The 25467-nt window shown below is 40.6% G+C and overlaps 1 protein-coding gene across 3 annotated transcripts; it reads left to right on the top strand.

The window, feature by feature from the left end:
• Positions 1 to 920: 920 nt before the first annotated feature.
• loxl3b (lysyl oxidase-like 3b) lies at positions 921 to 23513 on the top strand. 3 transcript variants are annotated; one of them, XM_075488115.1, is made up of 15 exons: positions 922 to 1239; positions 3842 to 4186; positions 5006 to 5169; positions 6408 to 6625; positions 11888 to 12095; positions 12282 to 12462; positions 15638 to 15792; positions 16473 to 16643; positions 17355 to 17510; positions 19050 to 19209; positions 19538 to 19781; positions 20491 to 20606; positions 20865 to 21001; positions 23191 to 23302; positions 23404 to 23513. In XM_075488115.1, the coding sequence occupies exons 2-15, from the start codon at positions 3850 to 3852 to the stop codon at positions 23475 to 23477; spliced, it is 2433 nt and encodes an 810-aa protein (XP_075344230.1). In that variant the 5' UTR covers positions 922 to 1239; positions 3842 to 3849; the 3' UTR covers positions 23478 to 23513. The 3 variants fall into 3 exon arrangements, with proteins under 3 accessions (XP_075344229.1, XP_075344230.1, XP_075344228.1); XM_075488114.1 differs by lacking the exon at positions 16473 to 16643 and having other exon boundaries at positions 921 to 1239; XM_075488113.1 differs by lacking the exon at positions 17355 to 17510 and having other exon boundaries at positions 925 to 1239.
• The last annotated feature ends 1954 nt before the right edge of the window (positions 23514 to 25467 follow it).

The raw sequence follows: 25467 nt of genomic DNA, 5'->3' as shown, positions 1-25467 counted from the left end.
ACTAGGGACAGCAGTCAAACTTTATGATTTCCAAAACCATCTGTCTGGTAGCTCATTGAGAAGAAAGAATGCACTGGTGAGCTCTGTGACTGGTAGGCCAAGGAGGACAGAAGAATCCTCACATTGGTAAAAAAAAAAAAATCCTCAATAGCTGGTCCGGCAGATCAGAAACAGCCTTCAAGAGAGTCCTATCCATGAACTGAAATCCAGAGGCTACACTGCAACATGCCAACCACTAGTTAGACACAAAAAACACGATGGCCAGATTAGAGTTGGCCAAAAAGTACTTAAAGGAGCCCGCAGAGTTCTGGACAGATGAGACCAAGATGAGCCTGTATCAGAGTGATGGCAAGAAGGAAGTGTGGAGACAAAAAAAGGAACTTCCAAAGTATGGCAGCTCCTCTGTTAAACATCTGGAAGCGTCTGGAATGTGCACTTTAATCACGTCTGAATTGTTTGATGTAGAATTTTAAGCTGAGGACCAGAGAGGGGTAACTCCAAGAAAAATGTGACTCTGTCCCTAAACATTATGGGGGGCACTGCAGCTACACAGAAGCCTCAACAGCCCACTTCTTAACAGTTCTTTTTGCTGCTGTTTGTCATAATTAGACTATTTTATATCGAAGGGTGTGGGGAAAAAAGCCCTATTTTCTACAATGATGGGCCATTGTTTTGGTAAAAGGTCCTTTTCTTCTTCATACTGCTCAGTGTTCCACAAAATGTGGTGGACTGAGGGTGGCTGTTCAGATGAAGCGAGCTGTGTCAGAATGAGGGGAACCATTTGAAGTGGCAGGAAAATCTCCTGCGGTTGTCTGCGTACACGTGCGCCTTCACAGGCACGTAGGCTGCCTGTGAAACGGGAGATATTCACGTTTTTAGCGTTTCGTAAGTGAGGAGAGACTGTTACAGAACCATCCATGAAAAGGGTTAGTGTCTTTCCAGGGAATAAATCCAGCCCCTTCTGGGCTTGCCGCCTCCTCCTTCTCCTCCTCCTCATCGGCGAAAGCTGCACAGCTGGCAATTTACAGACAAAAACGCTTTAAGAAGTAATTGGCAGTTGGTTGGCCATATCCGCAAATTGTGCCCGCGTTTGATGGAGGTCATCAGCTAAAACGAAAACGGGATAGTATTTCATCTTCTATCTTAGGGGGCTCAGTTAATCAGCTTCTCAGGTTTAAGAGCCAGCTCCCCCACATCTCCACTGGAACCGTTACAACCTCCTCATATTTGCATTATAAGGTAAGAAAGTTCATCATTCTTACTGTGTAAGCCTGATATAGATGTAAACCTTTGGAGCTGTTCCAAGACAAGTGAGTAAAAAATGTCTATATTGTAAGAATAAACTAACAAGCTAAGTTTATTACTCTAACCTCATTCTTGCTATTAGAAATATATGCTGTGTTCTGGTATTAAAAAAAAAAAACTCTGACATTATGTTTGCTTCACCCCAAGTTAAACTGATCCTGCAGAATTACATGCTGGTAATATCCGATACTGGCCATTTTTTCTGACCAGTTCCAGTGCGTCTTTAATGAGTAATCACCGAAATGAGGTATCAAAGCTGCTGTTGTGAGTGTTGGTAAATCAATTTTGGTCCAGTTGCTCACAGTGGTACAAACAGTCACGACGTGTGGGTTTTTTCCTGGTGACTCACAGAGCTAAAATGATAAAGCAAGTATTTTGTTGGAGGATGATAAGGCACCAAACGGCACCCACCCAAAAGTTTTCAGTTGTAGTGGTTTCTTTTTGGGTGGCAGCTCTGTGCATTTACAGTTAACAGTTTGATGAAACCAGAAAGCCAACGCACCCAGCCTGCATCTTACTGCCCGCTGCTAATGTGGAGTTTCTTCCATCATGCATTCATCGCCCTGTGATGTGAACCACGTTTGCAGTTTTTCAGAGATAAAGCTTCACCAGTTTCCTCTGAGGTCAACAGTGTGCTTCAACAATAGATGGAAGTTATCAGTGGAAGCTTGGGCTTTATTTAAGTCCACAAAACTGTGCAGATCTCTGGTGGTGATTAGCCTTTTTGATGGGAATGTGGGCGTGCAGTATCTCAGGGTAAGACTTTGTGATTACCAAAAGTTCTGTATGTGGGAGCTCTGAGCTGTACTGATCCAGGCAACTTCAGCCCGGCGGATTTGTGCCTTTCACAGGACCTGATCCATGAGCACATTGGAATGGAGACTCACTGGTTCGGTTTGGGTCGAGAGAGGAAGAGAAAGAGTGTGCAAGAGAATGGCTGGTTCAAATTAGGTCCAGACAGCCTGATAGTTACTGTTGGCTTTTTATCAAACCCAGATACAGGCCAGTCTTCAGTCACTGTTATGTAAGAGATGCTTTTTATCTCTCTCTATATATAATATCAATATTACATTTTGTTTGATTTGTAAACTTTCTTGTTTCTTCTGAACTGATTCTTATATTTATGTTTTAATCTGTTTGGTGGAGACCAGCCAGCAGCTTAGAAAATCAGGAGGTCTAAGGGACTGATGGCAAACGATGGCAAACACTTTGATATGATATTATCAGTTGATTCGGAGTAAAGTGAATTCGTAACTTCAGATTAATGATCCAACATCAACCATCATCACGAGGTGATTTAAGGTTGAGTGAATGGGGATTTTTTTGTGAGCCGCTTATATATATATATATATTTTTTTTTTAATTTAAATTTAGAGAATTTTGGAGAAGGTTCAAGAAATAGAACATGATCAGAGGTCTGCAGCCTCAGACACAGCGGTTCTACAGTTAAAAGCCCCTGCTGGCCAAAGCTTAGTAAACATGTGTCCCCCCCAGACTGTGAAATTGGTCTCAGAGAATTTAGTCAGTCTCAGACCATGTTTTGGAAAGGGTAACTTAAATGTCACACTATTGTACTGAGGAACTCTTGAGGAACAACCCCCCCCCACACACACTCAATCACCTACAGCTTAGAAGAGATCAATAGCGGGCCTATGGTGTCCATCATGCACCAGCCAGAGCTGTATAAGATTGTCAAAGAGGGTACGCTGAAGACTTTAGCGTGTAGGGAAAAATTGGTCAAAAATTATGCTTTTTGTTTTTTTATAGCTGAAACAAAAAAAATGTCCAGAAAAATTATGAAATGGGGCAAACATACCAAAGAAGTTCAGGTTAAACATTTGCGTTATCTCAATTTTGAGCCCGATCACGTGCAAGCTGAGGCCCACATATTTTGAATTCTTCCTGCTACCCCTCCAGAATGACATTGACACTGAACAGATGGTTTAAATTAAATGCTAAAATGTTTTCAGTGAGTGAAAGATCTGGACTGCAGGCAGGTCGTTCCAGCACCCAGACTCTTCTACTACAAAGCCATGCTGTTGAAATAGATGCAGTATGTGGTTTAGCATTGTCTTGCTTAAATATGCAAGGCCTTCACTCAAAAATATGTCATCTGGATGGGAGCAGATGTTGTTCCAAAACCTGCATATACATTTTAGCTTTGATGGTGCCTTTCCAGATTCTAAAGGCACTAATGCAGCTCCATACCATCAGAGATGCAGGGTTTTTAGCTGAGAACAAGTCTCTGCTTCCCAACTTTTGCTGAATTGGGTTCTAGACACATCAGAGTGCACAAAATCTAAGGTGTTGAGTCAGAAATGTCAATGCAACATGATCAGTGTGTAAAGGGTCAACTTATACCTTGACAAGATTCAGATTTTATCAAATAAGAATTTAAAAAAGAAGAAAATTTAGTTACCAAAGCATTTTTTCTTTTCTTTGAAAATGTGTCCTTAAACGCGTCTTGACATTGTCTTTTTCCTGTTTAGAAAAATACTTTTTCCTGACATTTCCTGTTTTTCCTGATTATTTTCAGCTGAAATAATGGAGAAGTCGAGACTCAGGCAACAGTTTGCTTTCAGCCTTCTGTTTGGGTTGTGGTTTCCTTGTTGTATAACCCAGACCACACCACCAAACAGAGTCTCCCCGACACCTACACCCTCTCCATCTCCTCGATCTCAGACTGAACGGCTTAAGGTCAGACTGGCTGGATATCCTCGAAAACACAACGAAGGGAGGATAGAGCTGTTCTACAAGGGGGAGTGGGGAACCATCTGCGATGACGATTTCTCGATAACCAACGCTCATGTGCTCTGTCGCCATCTGGGCTTCGTGGAAGCCACGGGGTGGACCCACAGCGCCAAATACGGCAAAGGTCAAGGTAGGAGTGACTTCAGCCACTTAGCGATAGACTTTGTGATCAGCCAATTTGGGCATTTACGGCATTCAAAATGACAGGTTTTTTTAAAAAAAAGCACATGCCAGGAACATTCACATATTTCAGATTTAGTTGTTGCCAACAGAAATATGTCCCGGATTTAAATGAAGATGGTCTAAACTTAGTCAGTTTCAATTTGAAATCCACACATTTCCTGTAGATTCAAACAAACACTTAACCAGAGTCCATTATTATGGCATTGTATTTGTCTGTCTAGCAGCACAGATCTTAGGATTATAAAGCAGGTTTTTTCCACCACTGTGGTTTTGTAAAGACATTCATCGTCCTCAGGATAACGTCTGACTCTAATGATCCCATTTTAGCATTTTATGTTAGCCCTTAACCACAGCCACAAAAAGATGAAAATGAAGATGAAAATGAAAATCTTTCTTTTTCCCAAAGGGAAATGACATTTAGAAAAAAAAACCTACTGACTTACAAGTTTGTTATGAATATATATCAAGAGTTATCTTTATTTCAACTTCAAAGCTGATGAGATTTGTTACCTTTTAACGAATTTAGGAAACATTTCACTTTTAAGTGCAAGTCCCCCCATCAGCCTCAAGACAGATGGATTCTGATGAAAATCATTGCCAATAATAATGTGAAATAGACTGGACTGCATTTACACTTTCCAGCATTAGTGCAGCTCGAGATCCCAGAGAACCAGAGTTATGTATGTCCCTCCCTGGCCTGGACTGATAGTTTTCCCCAGGCCTGGGAATGTGCTGGAGTCTCAATGACTGTCTGCTGCCTGTGCAGGAAAAATCTGGCTGGACAACGTCTTGTGTAACGGAGGTGAGAAGAGCATTGAATCCTGCAAGTCTCGTGGCTGGGGCAACAGTGACTGCACTCATGATGAAGATGCCGGAGTTGTGTGCAAAGATGAGAGGATTCCCGGCTTTGTGGACTCGAACGTTATTGATGTAAGTTACTAAAGTACTTTTTCTGTTAAATCAATGTCTTGTAAGTGGTGCTCAGGTTTGATTTAGAGGCTGATCTAAGTTACACATGCTCTTATTCCTTACACATGATAGGAATAAGGCCATTTGAGTAGCACAGGGGATATTCAGTGTGTCTGCAGAACTCCACCTGTGGCTGCCACACATGGTGCTGATTAGCTCTGTTCAACGCCATGTGGTGCATTTGTTCAAAGCAGTAGTTTGAACTGTACTGTCCTGAGGTGATTTAGTGTATTGACAGCTTTCCAAATGAACCTTGTGGTGTTCTCAGAACAGACGGCAGCATCAGTCCCCTTACTGATTATTTATTTGGTTCTTCTCCTCATCAAAGCTCCTGTAAAAGGCCCAATATAGAAGTGATAATCACAGAAATAGCCCCCTGTTGGTGCTGTTTGATCCCACAGGTAGAGGTACAGCATTTTCATTCATGCTTTCTCTATTGGAACTGGTGGCTGAATGAATTTGAAACAGAGTGTTTCTGGAAAAGTTACAACGTGCCCCTCTTGCATGAATAATTCTGTAAATGTGATGTTGATTTTCAAGTCAAAGGACACAGTTAAGCGGGATTCTGGCTGAGAAGCCTCCACTCTTTGATTTATGTTTATATAACAGAGTAGTCCAAGGTGTACTAGGCTAGCCTGGTGCTTTGTCTCCACAGATTTCTGGCAACAGCTTGAATGACTGGATGATGTGTCTTTGTCAAACAGAAGTATAGTATTAAAAAGGTTTCATAAGATTTAGTGGGTTGGTTTTCATCTGCAGAACTTCCTCCCCTTTCTGTCTGTTGCTGTTAGCCAACGGTCAAATGTGCCGACCAGACTTTAATCTGTGACCGCAGCCAGTTTTTCACTTTTCCAAATAAACCACAACGGAAGTGAGTCATTGCAAAATGGGAATTACAGATAATCGCTTGTTGCACTCTTGAGTCATGAGTGAGTGGATTAGACCTGGAATGACTCTTTGTTACAGCTATAACTCTCTCTATAGTCTCTTATTGTCATGTGTGTGAGTTTAAGAGATGTGCCTTCAGTTTGAATGATGAAGAAATGTTTCCACACCTCTTAGATTTGCTGTGTTTTTAACATTGTTTTAGAATTACGTCCAGTAGATTCACACTGTTCACATACAGTGCATTTAAAGAAGCCTAATCAGTAATTGCCTCCTTCATAAACAGAATTATTGATATTTTTCTGTTCCGTCAGGCACAAGTGGACGAGAGCAAAGTGGAGGAGGTGCGACTGCGGCCTGTCGTGGCCACAGCCAAAAAGCAGCTGCCCATCACTGAAGGTGTGGTGGAGGTGAAATACAAAGATGGCTGGGCACAGATCTGTGACCTTGGTTGGACGATCAAAAACACCCATGTGGTCTGTGGAATGCTGGGATTCCCGCATGAGAGGAAGGTCAACAAGAACTTCTACAAGTAAGTGAATCGCTCAGCGTTAGCCATGAACACTGACACTGATGTGGGTTTGGGAGGTTAAGGCTATAACTGCTAACTTTTTTTACACAAGTGGGAAAGACCATTTCGAACTTGAAGAACTCAAAGGCATATAGGCTGTCATGAATGGAATGCTCATGTTTGTCAAATTAACCACTTTTCTATGGTTTATAACAAATCAGAGAGAGGCAGCCTTGTACAGCCTTGTACTGTTTATGGAAGCGCTTAGACCATACATCTCTGATGCAAGACTGCACTAAAAACACTAATCTGTTTTCTCTTGAAGAAAACTGCAGCTCGTCTTTGTGGCTATGTCATGGTTTTCTTTGATGTTCAGTTCATTTGCTTTCTTGCTCAGACTCAAATCAGCAGGTAAGCAACTGCCCATCACTGTCTCTCCATTCCTCTGTGTTCTGTGTAGGTTTTAACAACTGTTGCTTATTTGGGCAATATTCAACCAATGTTTGCTTTTGAAAGAGTTTCAACTTCCTACATTCGAGGTACAGCGAATGCAGCATCATCTGAGGTTGGAGCTAAACTGAGCTGGTTAACTTTGTGAAGAGACGTCTGTTCACCCTGCAAATCTGAGCGGCATGATGGCATGAAAAGAGATGTCAGTGTTGTTTTGGAAGTGAAAGTGACTTCGGTCACCCAAACATATGCTTTCAATCCCAGGAAAAGGAGATTTGTTTTCCAATGTCCCCTTCAGTTACATTAAACCACTGGAACGTGTCTTGGAACAGTGGCTGTGACATGCTTATCCACTCAGTGCCGGATGTTTCTCCGACATTCCCCTTGGCTTTATTCTGAGAAGGAAAGTGGCAACACTTTGACCAAACCACAAGCAAGATCTCGACCTTTGTTTGGCAAAGAAGACATTATAGTAACTGCTGTTTACTGTGCTTACGGGAGGGAACGTGTGCAGAATTGCGATCTGCCAAAAGTCAGATTTACAACAAAAGTTACAGTTTTTGAGTGAACAGCTCAGCGTTCTTTTCCTCTTCTTATTTCTTTCTTGCGAGAATGCTTTTGCTTTTGGTTTGGAATGATCTTAAGGCCAGGACAGTTTTTCACATGTGTCTTTGTCAGGTCACATAATTCATCCTCTGCTTCCTTACTTTGCAGAGGAAATTTTGATCACTACTAAGTGCCTGCAGAGGATCAAAGTACAGTCATCTGTGTTTAGCTTCTTGTTGAATCACTCCTGAACTGAAAGTAAAAGGAAACACATTTGATAGGCAGTTTATTAACTGTTTTTGATTCAGAATCTGCTGCTGTGACACCGGGGGGGTTTCAGTTCACTGTGATTGTGATTTTGTGATTTCAGTCTGTAAATCTTTATTGCTTGAACAGTTTGTTCAGTTTTCATAGTGTTGAAATAAACCATATTTGATAAATGTTTAGAAGTTAAGACCTATTCACAGTTTTCTTTTGCAGTGTTGTCTGTGAGAACACTGATTTCATTTCCACTATCTTCTCTCAGTTTGTGTGTCCAGTATGAGTGAACGCACTCCTGGCTGCTGTCCAGTTCAGGCCATTGTATTCATCCTCTGCAGATGGTTCACAGTTGCATGAGGGGAAACGTGTGTTTTCTCTCAGGCGTGTGTGAGGCTCTTGGGAAAGGTCAAGGGTCGAGGAATTGCTTTTTCGGAGAAGGTCAGATGCAGAGAATAGCCAAATTCTGAGCGGCAGGACCGGCACTGTAATTGTGATCAAGCTTTGGTGACCTGAAGTCTGTAAAGTGATATATTGGAGACCAGTGGAATGTGAAAAATGTTATTCCCCCGCTGACCCTTATCGCCCAGAGACTGCGTGTGTGAGCGCATGTGCAGCCAGTTTAAGTGTGTGTTTGCATGTAGTTTCTCTCCTGTATGTGATGAAATTTGACTGTCTCACTGTTGCAGACGTCTCAAAAAGCGAGCTGCTGTGAAGACGTCTGGTCCAAAGGTTAACGTTTCAGCTGGTGGAAGGTACACTTTCCCAGGAAAACCCACCGTCCACTCCTGTCAACCTTCTGTTCACCGTAGTTTTGACAGTGGGTTTCCTGTTGAAATAGGCAATAACCATTTAGCTCCTGTTTTTAGCTAGATGTTTCTTCCCCTCTCTCTAATAACATATCATTACGATGGGTAGCATGTGAATGGGTTGTAACTAAATGCTGCTGTGTTAGGAGGTCCACTTTTTGTTCCTCTTTGTAACAACACTACTTCTATGGCACAGATTGAAACTGAAACCTAATCAGGAGTTTTTTTGTGTTTGATTCCTTTCACAAAAATAACTTTCACCTCTTTGTTAGATGTTTCATAATCCTTATTGATTTTTTTTTTTTTTACTACACAGTTGTCAATCTGTGTTGCATAACCTGCAGAGACCTCGTTTTTCCCATCGTACTCATTCTAATCTTTTACAGTAGTTGTAAACATTCCTGGTTATGGCATGCTTTTTTGGAAGAGGTGCTGGGTTCCTAAACTGAACGAGTCACAAGCCTTAGCCTCCAGAGTCCATGTGACGAGAGCTGTATCTGGTAGAGTCTGCAAATCATTTCCTGTGTTTTTCTTAGACCACTCAGAGTGCCAGATGGTTGGAGTTTGCCACGTTAGACTGTGAGTTTTTGGGAATCAGTCCAATGTAATGCTTTTGCTTTGCAGTGTCCTGAGGTTGAACAATTGCACTTGATATCCAGGAGCTTTAAAAAGATGAAAATAAGTAATTACACTGGATAGCCAGCTGTTCTAAGAAATATTTCCATCTGTCGTGATATTTACCAGATGTTTGCAATGTGAAGAAAAGCATTTGCTATATGATGAAGATGTATATTTATTTAGGTAATTTCTTTATGTTTTTCTTAATCTCATGAAAAGATCATAGTCGACAATGTACAGTCTTCTCTTCCCATCTGTGTCTGTACCCAGAGCTTTTGATTCCCACAAAAAATAAAGCTTTAGAAAAGCTTATGATCTGAAATTAAGGTGACTGATTTCATCTGCACATTAATGCACATTTGATGCCTTTGGAGGACATTCACAGCAGCAAGATGGTGAAAGACTGCCTGAAAAGGAAAAATAGATCAATAGATAATATCATCAGTTATAATAATGATAATTAACCATTGTTGTTTTTTTGTCTTTTCATGGTTTTTAAAAAATGAAAAATAAAGAATCACTTGAATTCTTTAAAATAGAAAGGTCTGGCAGTATCTTAAGCTTTTCTCAGACTTGCTTCATTATGTTATTGGCAGTTTGAATTAGATTGAAATCATAACCTCATAAAACTATCTAATCAAAATTTGAACACAGGCTATGAAATTTAAATGGGAGGCCTGCACAGAGTTGGAAAAACTCACCGATGCAGATCGTATTTTGATTATTAAACCTGGATTTAGACACATGGAGGCTAACTTTCCCCTCTGTTTTACATTCTGGTAAATGGGTTAGGTGTCCCTTTTCTTTTGGGAATCGGGTTGTATTGGTTAGCTAGCCCTAGAGGGGTGGGGCCAAGGAGATAAAGTGGGATTAGACTTTACTTTTCATGTATACCTCTTCCAAACATAAAGCAGTGCCATACAATGTCTAAACGTCAAATGTGGTAACTTGATGTTCACATTGACACAAACATGTAACAACAATCAGAATATTCTACTTTGTACTAACTACGGTAAACATCATTGATCATGTTTGTGTTTATGTCAGTGCATTAATGAAGGATGTGTCTGATTCAACTAAACTGTGTGGCTTTGGTATCCAACTCATAAGAACTTTGTAGCACCTTTAAGAAAGGCACAGGGATAGATGTACTTTAAGAGTGAATTTGTACCTGTGGAGACAGATGCTTAACAGATGTGTTGAATTTGGCACATACTTTTAAACGGTGTAACTGTTGTTTTAACATAATTGTGCATCATGGAACTTTTGTTTCTATGATTCTTTGTCACTTTGTCACCTCGTTCTCTCCCCCTAACTGTGCAGTCTAACCCATGTTTACCTTGCAGGCAGACATCCAAAGCTAAAGCTAACTCTAAGTCTAAACAGAGCAGCGCTGGCAAAAGGTAATGTGAGGATAAACACTTCAGTGGGTACATTGAAAGTGTCTGGAAAGACCCACACTAATGCTGCTTCTACAAATCGCACAAACAGCATGCCATTAAAACTGATAAAACCAAGGAGGTTTACCATAGAAATGCGTATAAGACAAAATAGACATCTGCAGCGCATCCATCCTATGTCCTCTTCAGTTTGACCAGCTGCCCTGCAAACGAGGCATCATATGAGAATAAAAAAAACGTACAACCAAATCTAAAAAATCTTGCAAACATGTTCAGTCTAAGGTGTTGTAACGTGAAAGGAGATACTTAGGAAATCATCTTACTCTCTCCTTGCAATTTAAATAAGAGAACTGATGCCACATTGAGCTAGCCTAGCTGGCAGTAAAATGAGAAAATAGGGGTAAACAGCTAGCCTGGCTCTGCTCAAACATAAATTAAAAAAAAGAGTATGTCTATGAGTACATCTGAAGTGTGTTTGTTACACTGAACCATCTGGGAGGTCCTCCACAGAATCGGTTGGAACAGGGCAGGCCAATCAGATCAAGAAGAAAAGAGCTGCTGTTGTTCTTTTCTATCACACCAGTAAAAGACACGGATAGTTCCAAACCTTTTACATTTTGGCTAATAGAAAGCCTGGAGTCTGACAAGGTGGATTCTCTCTTGATTCAAATGTGCCTCAGAAAACTGTGAAAAAAATGTTTTCTGCTTTGTGGAGTTTTTTTTTTTTTGTCTTAGCCAAGATGCAAGCTTTGCATTAAACAATGTGTATGTTGACCAAATAATATATATAAAGAAATTGGTAATGGTGAATTTTTATTGGTGGACTTGTAACTTCTGGAAAGAGCCAGGTCAGCTGTTTTCCTATTTGTAGACTTTATTTTAAGCCAACGATGTGAAGCTGCATATTTACCATACATACTTTAGATTGGCATCTATCGTCTCATTCAAATGTCAGCAGGAAAGCAAATAATGTGTATTTCCCAAAATGTGAATTTGTCCTTAATGTTCAGAGAAGCATGTGTTCAGTTTTGTCCATTCATTCATGTGGTCATTTATGGAAAAAAATGTTAATGTATTAGTTAAACACACCATGTCTCAGGCCTTGAATTTTCTCTGTACAGTTTTCTGTGAATACAGCTGAGCATTTAGTCACACGGTATTTGATTCACCACTTTCCCTGCCCTTCTCTCTGCTCCCTTCAGGTTGTATTTGGAGCGTCAGAAGAACTACTTCTACATTCACTCTGTTGCCTGTGCCGGTACTGAGGTCCATTTGGCAGCCTGTCCCCTGGAGTTCAGCAAGCCAAACGCCACAAAGTCCTGCACAGGAGGCATGCCGGCTGTTGTCAGCTGCATGCCGGGGCCGCTGTTCATGCAAAACAGCGGTTTGAAAAAGAAACCGAAAACTTCGGTAAAGTCGAGACAACACATAATACTGTATATTTCTAGCAAATGTATACATAGGCTGATATTGTTTAAAATGATTATCCCATAGTAAGCAGGCCGTTTAAATGGCCGCTCATATTTGTCAGGACACTTGAATGATAACCAGCCTTGTGTTCGGTCAAATTCAGTTGTATTTCTCTTTGTTGTTAAGAACAATGTGAGGCTGAAGGGAGGTGCCAGGCGGGGAGAGGGTCGGGTCGAGGTGCTGAAGGACACCGAATGGGGGACGGTTTGTGATGACCGCTGGAACCTGCAGTCAGCTAGCGTTGTTTGCAGGGAGCTCGGCTTCGGCAGCGCAAAGGAAGCTCTCACTGGCGCTCGCATGGGACAAGGTAAGGAGTGAGACTCTAAAGGAAGTGTAGGGGTAAAAATGCATCGGGTTTTTCAGTCCATGTCAAATGTTATGATTAAGCAAGAAAGATTTAAAAGACAGAAAAAACAGAAAAATTCATCTGCACCGTGCTGTTCGGTTACTTAATACAAGGCAAACAGTTTAAACTATGTAGAAAATGTAAAATGGTGATTAGAATTCAGATAATTAAGTTGTTCTTGGTTTGTTTTTTCGATAACTCTTGTCTCTGATTCTTGTGCCTTTCAATATCTTACACAGTAATTACAATTACTGACTGAGACGACTGAAGCCCAGTGGAATGTGTGCCTTACAGTAAATCTCTCTGCCCATCACCTGGGATATGATGTGTTTATAACTGTTTTCAGAGCTGAGCTCAGTGACCAGCTGTCTGTCGAGTGCCTCGCTGTTCAGGAGATCTCTTCTCCCAGCAAACCTGATAATCTGCCTGCAAAATTCCTACAGGGATTCCTCAGCTTTTTCATAAGTAAAGGAATGTTGTGCATGGAGAAGGTATAAACTAAGGAATGGCAGGCAGGAGTTAACTCCAAATTAAAGCTAATTACAGTTTGAACGATGCTCGCTGCTCATTTTCTGAGCACATTACAAAACATCCTCTACTACTTTCCTGACTCCAATTTTCTCATGCACGTAGTCATTGTCTAAATACCTCTTGCTCACGGTGCCATGAAAGAGTTTTTCACTTTTTTTTTTTTTTTTTACATTTCTCCTATAATGTTGCCTCAGAGCACAGCATTATTATTCTCACAGTCTGAGGAGACTGGTTTGGAGGACCCGAATGTGGGAAACAGCAGTCCGGAAGCAACGAATGGATAGTAAATGTTTTGTTTTTTTTAATTAATAAAAAGTACGGATGATCTGTAAAAACCAACAGCTAAACTTAAGATACAAATGACTAAATAAATAAAACAACATAACAATGGAAAAAACATGAGCAATGGAGAACTGAAGAAGGGTAATGGCAGTAACGGCAAGGATCTGACAAAGGTAGAACAAAACCATCCATCCATCCTCTTTAGGGTATAGAGGTATAGGGGGCTGGAGCCTATTCCAGCTGTCACTGGGCAGAGGTGAGAGCAGAGAACACCCTGGACAGGTCGCCTGTCAATCACAGGGCCACACAGAGACAAACGACCTGATCGACACAGCATGCCTCCCACTTTGAAAGTGCAAACCATTTTCAAATCTGAAATAATTGTGAGGTCTGGGCTGTGACTTGGCTGCTCCAAGATTCAAGATACTTGGTTGCTCCTTAAAACACACACGAGTTGCTTTTTTATTGCGCCAGCTTCCCACCAGGAGCATGGCGTGGGTTGCACGTGTTTTTGCTGAACTGTTATATTCCGTTCTTTTGGCGTATTCACATCTCTGACCTTTCTGCTGCGGCGCTGCTGCAGTATAAAAGATGTAACGTTGCTTTTATGAGGCCAACAGTTGTTGAAAAATGTCACCACTCCACAACACTGTGTGGCTGCAGTGCAGCTCGAGCCGCAGCTGGGACACTTGTGACATGTGGCTGGTGTGGATGCTTTAATCTGTCAGCATGGGAGCCAAAGGGAAAATCATGACATTATGCACACGCCTGTGTAAAGCCAGCGGCAGATCTCTGTCCCAGTCACAATTCTCTGGAAGACTGAGACAAGTTTTCTGCAAGAATTTGTCTGCATATAGCACCGTTCTTCACTCTTTCGATTTTGAACAATTTAGCAGGCCCTGCCCGTGTTAAAAATCGCCACACCATGATGCTGCCACCACCGTGCTTTGTAGTGTTCTCAAAGTAATGGTTTTGTGGCACGTGGCGTTTTCCTTGATGGCCAGCAAGGTCACTATTAGCCTAACCAGATTACCTTTCTCCACATGAGAAGAAAGTATCAGATGGCTTTTGGTGAACCCCAAACATGCTTTTTAAATTTCTTTTCTTTAAGCAAAGGCCATGAACACCACCTTTGACCCTCAGATTGTACTCAGGGGGACTAAACTGAACTAAATATCTGACTTCTGAAGATAACTGGCATCACCCAATTTTAATGTAGACAACATTTTTTTTAAAAGCCACTAAAGGCGTGCCCCATGTCCAGCCATGCCAGGGAAGCTTAACATAAGAAACCTCAATATGTGTGTGAGTGTCTACCTGTGTGTGTGTGGGTGTGTGTGTTTCTCATTAGTGACTTTCCTTTACAAGATGGAGGTGTGAGTGTGTACTTGGGTAAGGTGCCCAGAGATTCCATCAAAGGAGAAACAAGCAGTCTTTTGAGGATCAGTTCTCAGAAATGCTGGAGGGGGATAATTCTTCTTATGTGTGCACACTATGATTTCCACCGCAGAGGAAGTTGGCTGAAGGGACTTGTCATGGATGTGTGAGAGGAATCAGCATACCTGTCCAGTGCTCGAGCTGATGTCAGACCACCAACTTGCTAAATTAGTCCAAGAAACGTCTCCGGAAAGTGCTGCTGAAGGAATTCCTTTCACAGAAATGACATAATACACTGACCTATGGTGATAAACAGTGATGGAGTGAGAGTTTCCAGAGTAAATGTAAAGCAGATTGTCACTGACAGAGAGCATTCATGTTCCCAAATCATTACTTGGGTTATTTGTATCCTTTGGTACTTTATACAGTATTTAGTTTAAGGCATGCAAGACTAGACCTTTTCACTTCTAAATCAGTATGTAGAAACATGACAGTTGTAATACAGGAATAATGCAGTTATCAAAATGTGTGTCTTGAGTGCGTCTGTATTATTATGATGAAAGTTAGAACAGAAAATCCAAAGAAAAAAGACATCACTGTTTGCTTGGGTTGCTTGGCCCAAAACGTTTCAACCATACTCAGACTTGATAGTATAGTTTTGTGAGGACCAAAGAGCAGAAAAAACATGGATTGTTCTCATTTTAATCGAGACACAGTAATTCCTGCAGTGGTTGCGACGTACAGAGCCTGCATACATTTGACATAAATTATAGTTGCTGTTAAGAATATTTTAAAACGGTATATTTTAGGCTTCCACAAACAAGACTACAATGCTTACTTTGTTTTTCCATAAACATTCAGCCTGAAAATCTATCTGGTCTATCTTGCTCCAAACATTAAATTTGATCTGCTCAACTTTTGAGTGACTTTCTGTCTTTTTGTCCAGGAATGGGCCCCATCTACATGAACGAGGTGAAGTGCCTCGGCCATGAGAAGTCCATCTGGAACTGCCCCTTTAAAAACACGACGTCAGAGAACTGTCAGCACATGGAGGATGCTGCTGTTCGCTGCAACGTGCCGTACATGGGCCTCGAGAACTCGGTCAGACCTGAACCTCCTTACTAAAACCTTTTCATTTAAAGCTGTTTACTTGAGATGTTTGTGCAGTTTTTCTTTTCTTTTAGGTTGTTAAGAAGTGGAAATTTTTTTGGTTTATTCATCTGTCAGTGCTGCTCTAACAGTCTTCTCTGTATGTATGGAGATGTTAGATTTAGAGATAACAAGCAGCACATGGCTGCATTGAAATCTCACATCATAGCTAACTAATAATTCTTCTTCGCTGTTGTCACAAAAAATACTTTTTTTTGTTTTTTATTTAACAGATCAAAATCAAAACAAATTAGATTGTTTAAAACAGATGATTCAAGGTAGTTTTTGAAATTGTAATGAATTGAAAAGCTTTTTTCTGACAACAGTGATTACTTTTTATCTAGTTTTTGTGGTTTCATAGTTGGACTACAGTCGTGCCTTTCTCCTGTAGATACACACACAAGCCGAGCTCAAAACTCCACGAAGAAAGATACCGTCCTGTAATCAGTGAAACCAGGGACGCTCAGACCATCAGTTGATTAAACCTTGGGCTTTCATAGCTCTTTGGAAACATCAGCTGTGATATTTTTGACAGAAACCTTCAGCCTGTTAAGATGGAGTTTTAATCAGATCCGGCTCCTGTGTATATCTACGCTCTGCTCTGTGGGGCCTAACCCCTTGGTCTCACACAGATCCGAATCACAGGAGGACGAACTCGCTACGAGGGCCGCGTGGAGGTGTTAAGCTCAGACTCCAACGGGACACAGAGCTGGGGTCTGATCTGTGGTGAGAACTGGACCACCAAGGAGGCCATGGTGGCCTGCAGGCAGATGGGCTTGGGCTACGCTAACCAGGGCTTGCAAGTAGGTTATTAACACCACCAAGAACAGCTTTCTGCAGCATAACTAATGGTTGTCTTTGTTACTGCATATATTGCATATGCAAATATAATATGCTGTCAGGTACACCAAATGGCCTTTCATCCTTGTTGCTGTTGAGTCTTTCATAGCTTATTTTAAGTGAGCTTCTTCCATTCTCCTCTGAGTTACCCCAGAACTAAGACTGTTAATCTCAGATCTGCTCCTTTGTAAACTCCAGACACAGACTTTCTTTAAGAGTTTCAGCTGGTTGTCTGTTTCGGAGATTTGCTGCAGCCTCTTTGGCAGCAGCGCTAGGAGTGTGTTTACTGTCACGTAACCATGTGTCTGGCTCAACAGCAGAAACTGAAGGGCCATGCTTGCATTAACATATGACAGTATATTATCATTCCATATGCAGTAATCTTTCTTCCCTTACTTTGTGTCTCTTATACGTCTGTTCCATGTGAGCAGACCATAGCAGACTCACATGAGGTTTCAAATCAAAGCCACTCTCTGCCGAAGCCATGTAGTGACCTCATCTGGAAATAACATTGATCTCTTCATTTAGAAAAGACTAATCAAACCGCTGCTTCTTCAACACTTTTCCCACCGCCTTAAGACTGCATATAAACCCTGGTAGTCCGAGCTCAGACAGTTCAGAGACAGGACAGGAAGCGTGTCCCCTCACTGACTCCCAGTAGGACGTTTCTGCAGATCCGGATAGTGGGCGGCCGGAACAGTTATGAGGGCCGGGTCGAGGTTCAGGTTGGGTCCAAGTGGGGCACAGTGTGCAGCACAGGCTGGACCACAAAGGAGGCCATGGTGGTCTGCAGGCAGCTAGGGCTCGGCTACTCCATGCATGCTGTAAATGTAAGTTGGACCACACACGTAAATAAGAGATTACTTATTTAGATAATGAATGCCCATGTCCTGCGGGGTGCATCATGACCAAACATATAGGATACACACAGAAATAAGAACAGTTAATAGTTATGCCACTATACCTCCATCTTGTCATCATGTTGCTGAAAAAGTAAAAGTGTAAATCAATGATTCAATGAGTCGCCTTGAATGTTTCCACAGTTCATTTTTCTACAGATAACGAGGTAACAAAGGAGCAAAAGTGAAAGGTTGTTTAATGTGTGGTAGTTTAAACACTGCTTTGTTTGCGTTAAAAGATGAAATGAATGTGTTCCAGTTAAACTTTCCTTTGGCACACCGAGGCTCTGCTACTAAGAATGCTAAATGAATGCTAATTACAAATTGAACACAGAGAGGGCAGGCTTGAAAAAAAAGTCAGTTATTTAAGTTATTTAACTCATTATCTCTACGTAACAAAGCTAGTTTTGTAGTGAAAACGGGCGAATGATTTCATTATCTCGATATGAATTGTTTTTCTTGAGGTAATTTGGTTAGTTTGTCCTAAGAAAGTTTGATTTCCCGTCACCACAAACAGGGTTTCAAATTGTGCCAAAAATGTTTTAGTCTTGGTGTTTTTTAGATTACACAAACATGCATCAGCGCAACTTATTGAATTTGATACTAGATTAATGCTGATGTTTTGAAGCTCAACTATAAACCAGGAAATCTGTGAATTTAGGTGTACTTATGTTCATTTAAACAACGGTATCTTTAAATATCACTGATATGATGAATGGATGCAGGGTTTAACATAAAACCAATCAGACAATTGTTTGATTTTTTTTTTTTTCTTCTCATTGATTTTTGCTCTGTTTGTTTGTATTTGTGTCATATATAACTGCAGCCGTGTGTACTGCAACTGCTCTGGCATTGCTGGAAGACCTTTCCTACACGACTTTAAGAAGAGAACGAGTATTTGGAGATCGTTCTGGATTTCTTACACCCAATGACAGCGCCATGTTAGCTTTCAGATAGCTTCTTCAGTTGTGTAGCCCTGACTCTGTCCTGCTATGAGCTGATACACTTTTCTGTCCCTCATTTGTTGTTTCTGTGTCATTTTCATTTGACCTCGTCAGAATCCTTTGCTCAGAAGGTCATGATTTAATATTTTGTTAAATATTTTCGGTAAAATAATAATTTAGCATTCTTTAAAAGGAAGGCAAGTAACATAACACAAACACTTCTAGCGCCAACCAAAGCGATGAAGAAAAAATCTTCTTTTCAGAAATATAACTATTAGTGGTTTAACTGATATATTTCCTGTAAAGACTGGTTTTCAGTACTGTAACTAGTATGATGTATTGGATCTTTAAGTATCTAAACAAAGTTGTTATTCTCTCTTCTCCTAAACTCAGCATTATACTGTGTCCTCAGTCGGCAGCCAAGTTCCGCACATCTGTTTTTCAGAGCAGCAGCTTCACGGTGAACTGTCTGCAGCTCCACGTGCAAATGTTGCTTCTCTTGGTTAATGTCTAACCCCCTTTTAAGGAAACCTGGTACTGGGACAGCAGTAATGTGACGGAGATGGCGATGAGTGGCGTGAAGTGCGTGGGAAACGAGATGTCTCTGAGTCAGTGCCAGCATCACAAAACTCTCAGCTGTCAGAAAGCAGCTGCAAAGTTCGCAGCTGGAGTCATCTGCTCAGAGAGTGAGTGGCAGCAACAGAATCAAACAGTCTCAGCTTGGTCGCACAAGCTATTTCATTCTGTTCATAATTTTAATACAAATGATTTTTTTTTTAAACTAACTAATGGATTCTGTTAAAAAAAAAAATTGGGTCAGTCTACACACATACGTCGTAAGTGACAAAGCTTGGACAGGATTTGCACATTTATTAGAAATAAAAAACGTAGATATTCAGTTTAAGTAAGTAGGTAAGTGTTAAAAATACAAAAGTATGGAAAACTTTCTGTATGTCCTTTTAGTATCCCAGTAATATAAAACAGCTCTTATCCTACTCTCCCCTCTGTGTCCAGCGGCCTCTGATCTCGTCTTGAATGCGTCTCTGGTCCAGCAGACGGTTTATATTGAGGATCGCCCTCTGCACATGCTTTACTGCGCTGCAGAGGAGGACTGCCTTTCTAAATCTGCTTCTAAGGCCAACTGGCCGTACGGACACCGGCGCCTGCTCCGCTTCTCCTCTCAGATTCACAACATCGGCCGAGCTGACTTCAAGCCAAAGGCTGGCCGGCACTCGTGGGTCTGGCACGCCTGTCATGGGTAAAGTCGTAGTTATAAAAATTCTAGATCTCCTTTATAAAAGACACCCTAAGTGAGAGCTGTAGGCATACATTTAAATAGACATTTCTGCTCTGAGGAACTAATTCATCTTGGTCAAAACTATGTTTTTGCATTTCTGGATGTCTTATATCAGTGGCTGTGGTTTATATCTCAGTACACAGAAAAAGAGAAAAATGGGGTTAAAGTAAGTAAAGATGAGAGCAAAAGTTAAAGGAAAAAAATATTTGGCGTCTTGCAACAAGACTGTACAAACTCAATACTCGATTGATTTTTGGGATATGGGAGTTTGGAGGCAGCATCAGCACCTCGGAGCCTTTGTTGGGTTCCTTGTTCCTGTGAAGCATGGTGCGTTTTTCTCTCAAGGGGAGGTCATCTTTTGCAAGGGATGTTACTGAGGGGGGAGCAGTTTATCTGCAACAAAGTTTTCTTGGACATTACAGGTAACATTAACATGTACACAGGGTCCGTAGGTTTCCAAACAGAACATTCATTGTATCAAGATAATGCACTAATTCACTTTTCATGATATATTTCAGAAAAACCAAACATCATTGTTTAGTAACGTGGAATAAAACTTGCTTTGTCGGGACAGTTGTCAAAGTAGATGTCATCTTGACATCTCAACTTTTTCTAATTTTAGATACAAATCTGGTCTTTTACAATCACATTTGTTTTCTGTTTTATACAGCCACTATCACAGCATGGACATTTTCACCCACTATGATCTGCTGACTGCCAACGGTACCAAGGTCGCAGAAGGTCACAAAGCCAGTTTCTGCCTGGAAGATACAGACTGTCAAGAGGGTGAGTCTTTGATAGGTGACAGTCTTTGCCAACAGCAATTGACCTAAATTATCGATAACATAGATAACAGTTTTGATTTCTGATATCCTGAAAATTTTGAGACACGCAGGTCCTTAATGACTTATCGATAATTACCCATTTCATTTTCCAAACCATACTGGCATCACCACTGAATGTGTTCCTAGTCATTTTAGATAAATACCATTACTTTGTTGGTCTTTCATAAGTAATGTGCTTCATTTCATCTGTGATACTCAGGCGTTTCTAAACGATACGAGTGTGCCAACTTTGGCGATCAGGGCATAACTGTTGGCTGCTGGGATTTGTACCGTCACGACATCGACTGTCAGTGGATTGACATCACAGACGTCAAACCTGGAAACTACATTATGCAGGTGAGGGTGTGACACTGAAAATGAACAACATACAGCAGGTACTGCCAGTCAGAGAATTTAAGAAAATAAATACTAAAATACTGTACGTCAACGTAGGACATGTAAAGAAACAGCTTCCACTGAGGGATCTCTGACTTTTGACCTTTTACACAATACAAAATGCTGAGGTTTATCACAACACAGCTCAGCCTATCTCTGCAGGTTACAGGAAAATAAGCAAAAGTAGTCTGTATTTTTGGGTGTTCTGTAGTATAATACAGGGAAAATTAAAATTATTCATTTTTGCAGCTTGGATTAATGTAAACCTAGAGACAGCACCCATTACTTCTCCAGTTACTGTAAAGAGTCAGTTTTTATGTTCACCTACACGTTTATCATTTTATCTTGAGGGAGTAGGTTTGCAGGCTCTAATGTTCAAATTACAGTTTTTTCCTCATGTTTTGCATTGCTCCGGCACCTCTTGTCCCCTTCTCCGTGAAATGCGCCACTGTGCCTTTAAGGCCCGCTTCCTAAACTTCTGATTAGGGCTGTAGCTATCTAATCTTTTTGTAATCGAGTAATCTACCGATTATTATCGATTAATCGGACAAAAAATATTCTTTTGGGTTATTAAACAACCAATTAAAATAATGCTTAACGGAAATGATGTGGCTGTAAAATGATCAAGCAATTGGCTTTTATTTCTCAAAAAAGCATACAGGTATTTATTCCAACTCCAACACTTCAAACACTCCAAAATTTATTGCAACTTACCCATTTACAGTGCTTTTAAGTGCCAGTGCCCCTTGGCTCTCCACCATCACGTCAATTGAATTCTGAATGTAAATTTAGAAATAAATTTAAATTAACAATCAAATGTTTCTTTATTAAAATATAAAAGAGCATAATACAAAGTCTTTCAGCATGAAAGCACGTATTTTTATCCTGTGACAGCATTCTGTATCATAACTAAATCTCTGCCGTTTGTACCAAACTAAACCGTGTGAAAATCCAGTAGAAATTCGGGGAGTTATGATTATTGTAGTTGGGGATATACACCTTGCTCAGTCTAAATAAATGCAATGGGGAGCATTGGGGATCCATCCAAGATGGCGGGTGCGCTGATACGTCAGCTCCAATAGGCAGCGTCACTCTATGAGGCATCTACGTATATTATGTCTATGAGTAACACCATAGACATATAAATATAAAGATTTTTCTTTTTCTTTTTTTCTTTATATATCTATGTGTAACACGCTCTAGTGGTGTGCTTCCTCAGAAACGGTCCGTGTGGAACAATGATCCCTGCATTGTCATCGGAATTTAACAAAGCTTCGAGTTTTTGGCTCGAGGATTTTTTTATAATCGAGTTACTACAGTAACTCGGTAGGGCTGAAACGATTCCTCGATCGATCTATTGTCTAACAATGTTGGAGCTGCCCATTCTTCCTTAGTGGAATGAATAAAAAAATACCCACCTGGCTAATGTGAATTTGTCATTAAAGTGATGTTTGAATGTGAGAGTAGAAAAGCGAGAACTACAAACATATGGTTTTATATGATTTGTCTTGTGCTATGCATCACCTGTAGCCAGTATCTGACCCAACAGGAAAAGTGGGATTTTTTAAGTAGTCTTCATGGAATTCTTATTATTTTCTGTGAAATGATTAGAAATACTTAGTGATCCTGAACTTGAAGGCATAAACTAATAATGTCACACTTGCTAAACTGGCTAAATGCTAAACTTTGGATTTCATTAGAACTGATGCAGAGGGGCGGGCTGTGCCTGCTTAAGCCAGTGCAGCACCTCAGCCAGAGTAGACTGGGGTATTTGGAATAGTGGTGGTGTGTGTATTTGTGTGTGTGTGTGTGTGTGTGTGTGTGTGTGTGTGTGTGTGTGTGTGTGTGTGTGTGTGTATACTGACTGCACACCAATTTATTGAGACTTCCTATTAGTGTGGGAAAGTAATTTTGTCCCCAAATTGATGCTTCCCTCATTATTCCTTTAAATGTCGTTGATGGATAAAGTAGAAATTAGCGTCCTGTCCAAATTTCCGATTTCTCAGTTGTGCTTCATGTTTTAACTGCCTGGGCTATTTTCCTGCGGAAAATAAAATCATTTTGATTTTTGATTGCTCATTGCCTTGACAGTATCAAGTTTGCTTTGAAGGGAAGAAGAATAAATTACTTTACTTTTCTGACCTCCTCAGATTGTGATCAATCCAAACTATGAAGTGGCTGAGAGCGACTTCACGAACAATGGCATGAAATGCAACTGCAAATATGATGGGCATCGGATATGGTTCCATAACTGCCATATTGGTGAGTGGTCGTAAATACTAAAACTATGAGAGTTAAATTTTAAGTTTTGCCCTTTCTTTACATTTTTGACTGAGGTATTTGTTGTTTTCCATCCCCTGCAGGTGATGCATTCAGCGAGGAGGCAGAGAGGAGATTTGAGAAATATCCTGGACAGCTCAACAACAAGATTTCCTAATTGACAATAATCTCTCACAACTTGGCAGCCAAAGTGGGGGGGGGGGGTTAAAAGCATGGACGTCGGAACTATTTTCTGAGAGGGGGGGGGGCGGGGGAGGCACGCACTTATCAATGATTTAGGACTTGATTTGAAGTTATTTTATAATAGCATGCAGTTATAAGAGAACTAGAATGGACGAACACGGCATCTTTATTGTTAAGAAAACTTTGATAACTAAATCGAGCCATTTAAGGAACAAAACAGCATTATTTGTACCCTTTAATGTGTCGTTTATTCAGTAGTGATACTTAACATACCCAGACATAGGACATAGAATACACCACAAATGAAAAAACGAAAAGTCTGCGCTCATGACTCAGGACGTTCATGCATTTCCAAAAGTGGACCTTCTCTCTGTTGACCTTCTGATGAAAATTTTAAGCAGGGTCGAGACATCGCTTTCATCCATAAGGTCACTTATGGCTATCACATTTGGCTCCTGCGTCATGGTGTTGCGCAGCTGAGAAAGAGCGCTTAGATGCTGCGACGGACATGGCCAGGGCCAGACAGAGCTCAATGAGCTTCTCCACCTCTGACAGCATCATGCAAGTCCTTTTTTTGCGACATTTCAGCTGGCTTTATTGAACTTCTGACATTAAGCTAACACCAACAGATCAAAACAACAATGCACGCGAAACAAAAGTCATGTTTTTTTTTATTTGTTTTAGCCTACGTCACACTGGGCTGTCAGATGCAGCCTGACTCCATACAGTAGCCTAGTTAGGCAGGCTGCATATCACATCAAAATGCATTAATTACATGAAAGAGATAAATGTAAGTCAGAAAAATTTAGTTTAAATTCAGATTCTTTATTTTTTCAAAGCGTAATGCAGTAGGTAGGGAGGCTGATGGGGTGCGGGGGGTGCGACCCCTAGTTCCGACGTCTATGGTCACTTACTCAGAAAGACAGACGTAAACCCTTTGTTTTCAGGTGCTAAAATGGATCACCACCACACATCTCTGATTTATAATCATTGAAAAAGCCAACATGTGTTGTTATTATACTTGAATGTTCAAGTGTTGTTTTTTTTATTTTTTTTATTTAGTCTAATTTGAGTGTATGCTATATTTCATGAAGTCAGTCACACAGTCTGTGTGTGACGCATGTACAGCCTTTTATTGAATGTTTTTATTGCAAGTTTTATTTTTTTCATTTTAAAACATTTTTAGAACCAGATATATTTGACTTTTAATGAGCACATTGTAGCAATTGAACGGCACTCTTTACGCAGGTTCGGAACATCCTGAAAACATGAGCAAATCTAAGGTGTTTAACAATCTGAGATGTGCGGCGCCATCGAAGTCTTAGCGCTCTTCAATTTAAGATCATACTGGGTATCATGACCAAAAGTGGCCTTCATCAGCGTCATTAAGCCTTTTCTAATAATGCATTTTAATCAGCCGATTCGCTGAAGAGCTTCATGTAAGTGAACATGAGCGAGAGAAAAACTTCATGGTTTTCTCAATCTTTCTGCACCTTCAAATTTGCACAAATGGCTCTTGACAACTTGATCAAATCACAACAGCCACATTATTTTGGAATGTATTTATTGCCAATATCAAGGTGCTAAAGGAAAATGTGCTCATTAGCTATGTTTTCAATTCAAAGTGCTTTTGAACCTTGATTTTCTGAATTTTCAGTCTGGGTCTATTTGGTCTTAAAAGGGTCAAATACAAAAATTCACCATGAAGACTTGCTGTATGTATACTGATGTAACCTCACCTACTTCATCAAATAAAGTTAAGAGGAATAGTCTTTTTTTGAGTAAGACTAAGCTGATCAGAAATTCTTTACTTTCACATTTTAGTGAATATGACACTAAACCCTTTTCCCTCATTCAGTGAATGATGATCTTTGAAATGATGTCGTTCTGGCCCCATCAACATCTGTCAGCCGTCCCTAACCGGCACCTACTTACTCCCAGATGTAAGTAGGTGCTGGGACTCC

This window comes from Odontesthes bonariensis, chromosome 17 (assembly GCF_027942865.1).
Source record: "Odontesthes bonariensis isolate fOdoBon6 chromosome 17, fOdoBon6.hap1, whole genome shotgun sequence".
In the NCBI taxonomy this organism is placed as follows: domain Eukaryota; kingdom Metazoa; phylum Chordata; class Actinopteri; order Atheriniformes; family Atherinopsidae; genus Odontesthes; species Odontesthes bonariensis.
Note: the sequence above shows the minus strand (reverse complement) of the source record. Positions and strands in the feature narration are given on the sequence as shown.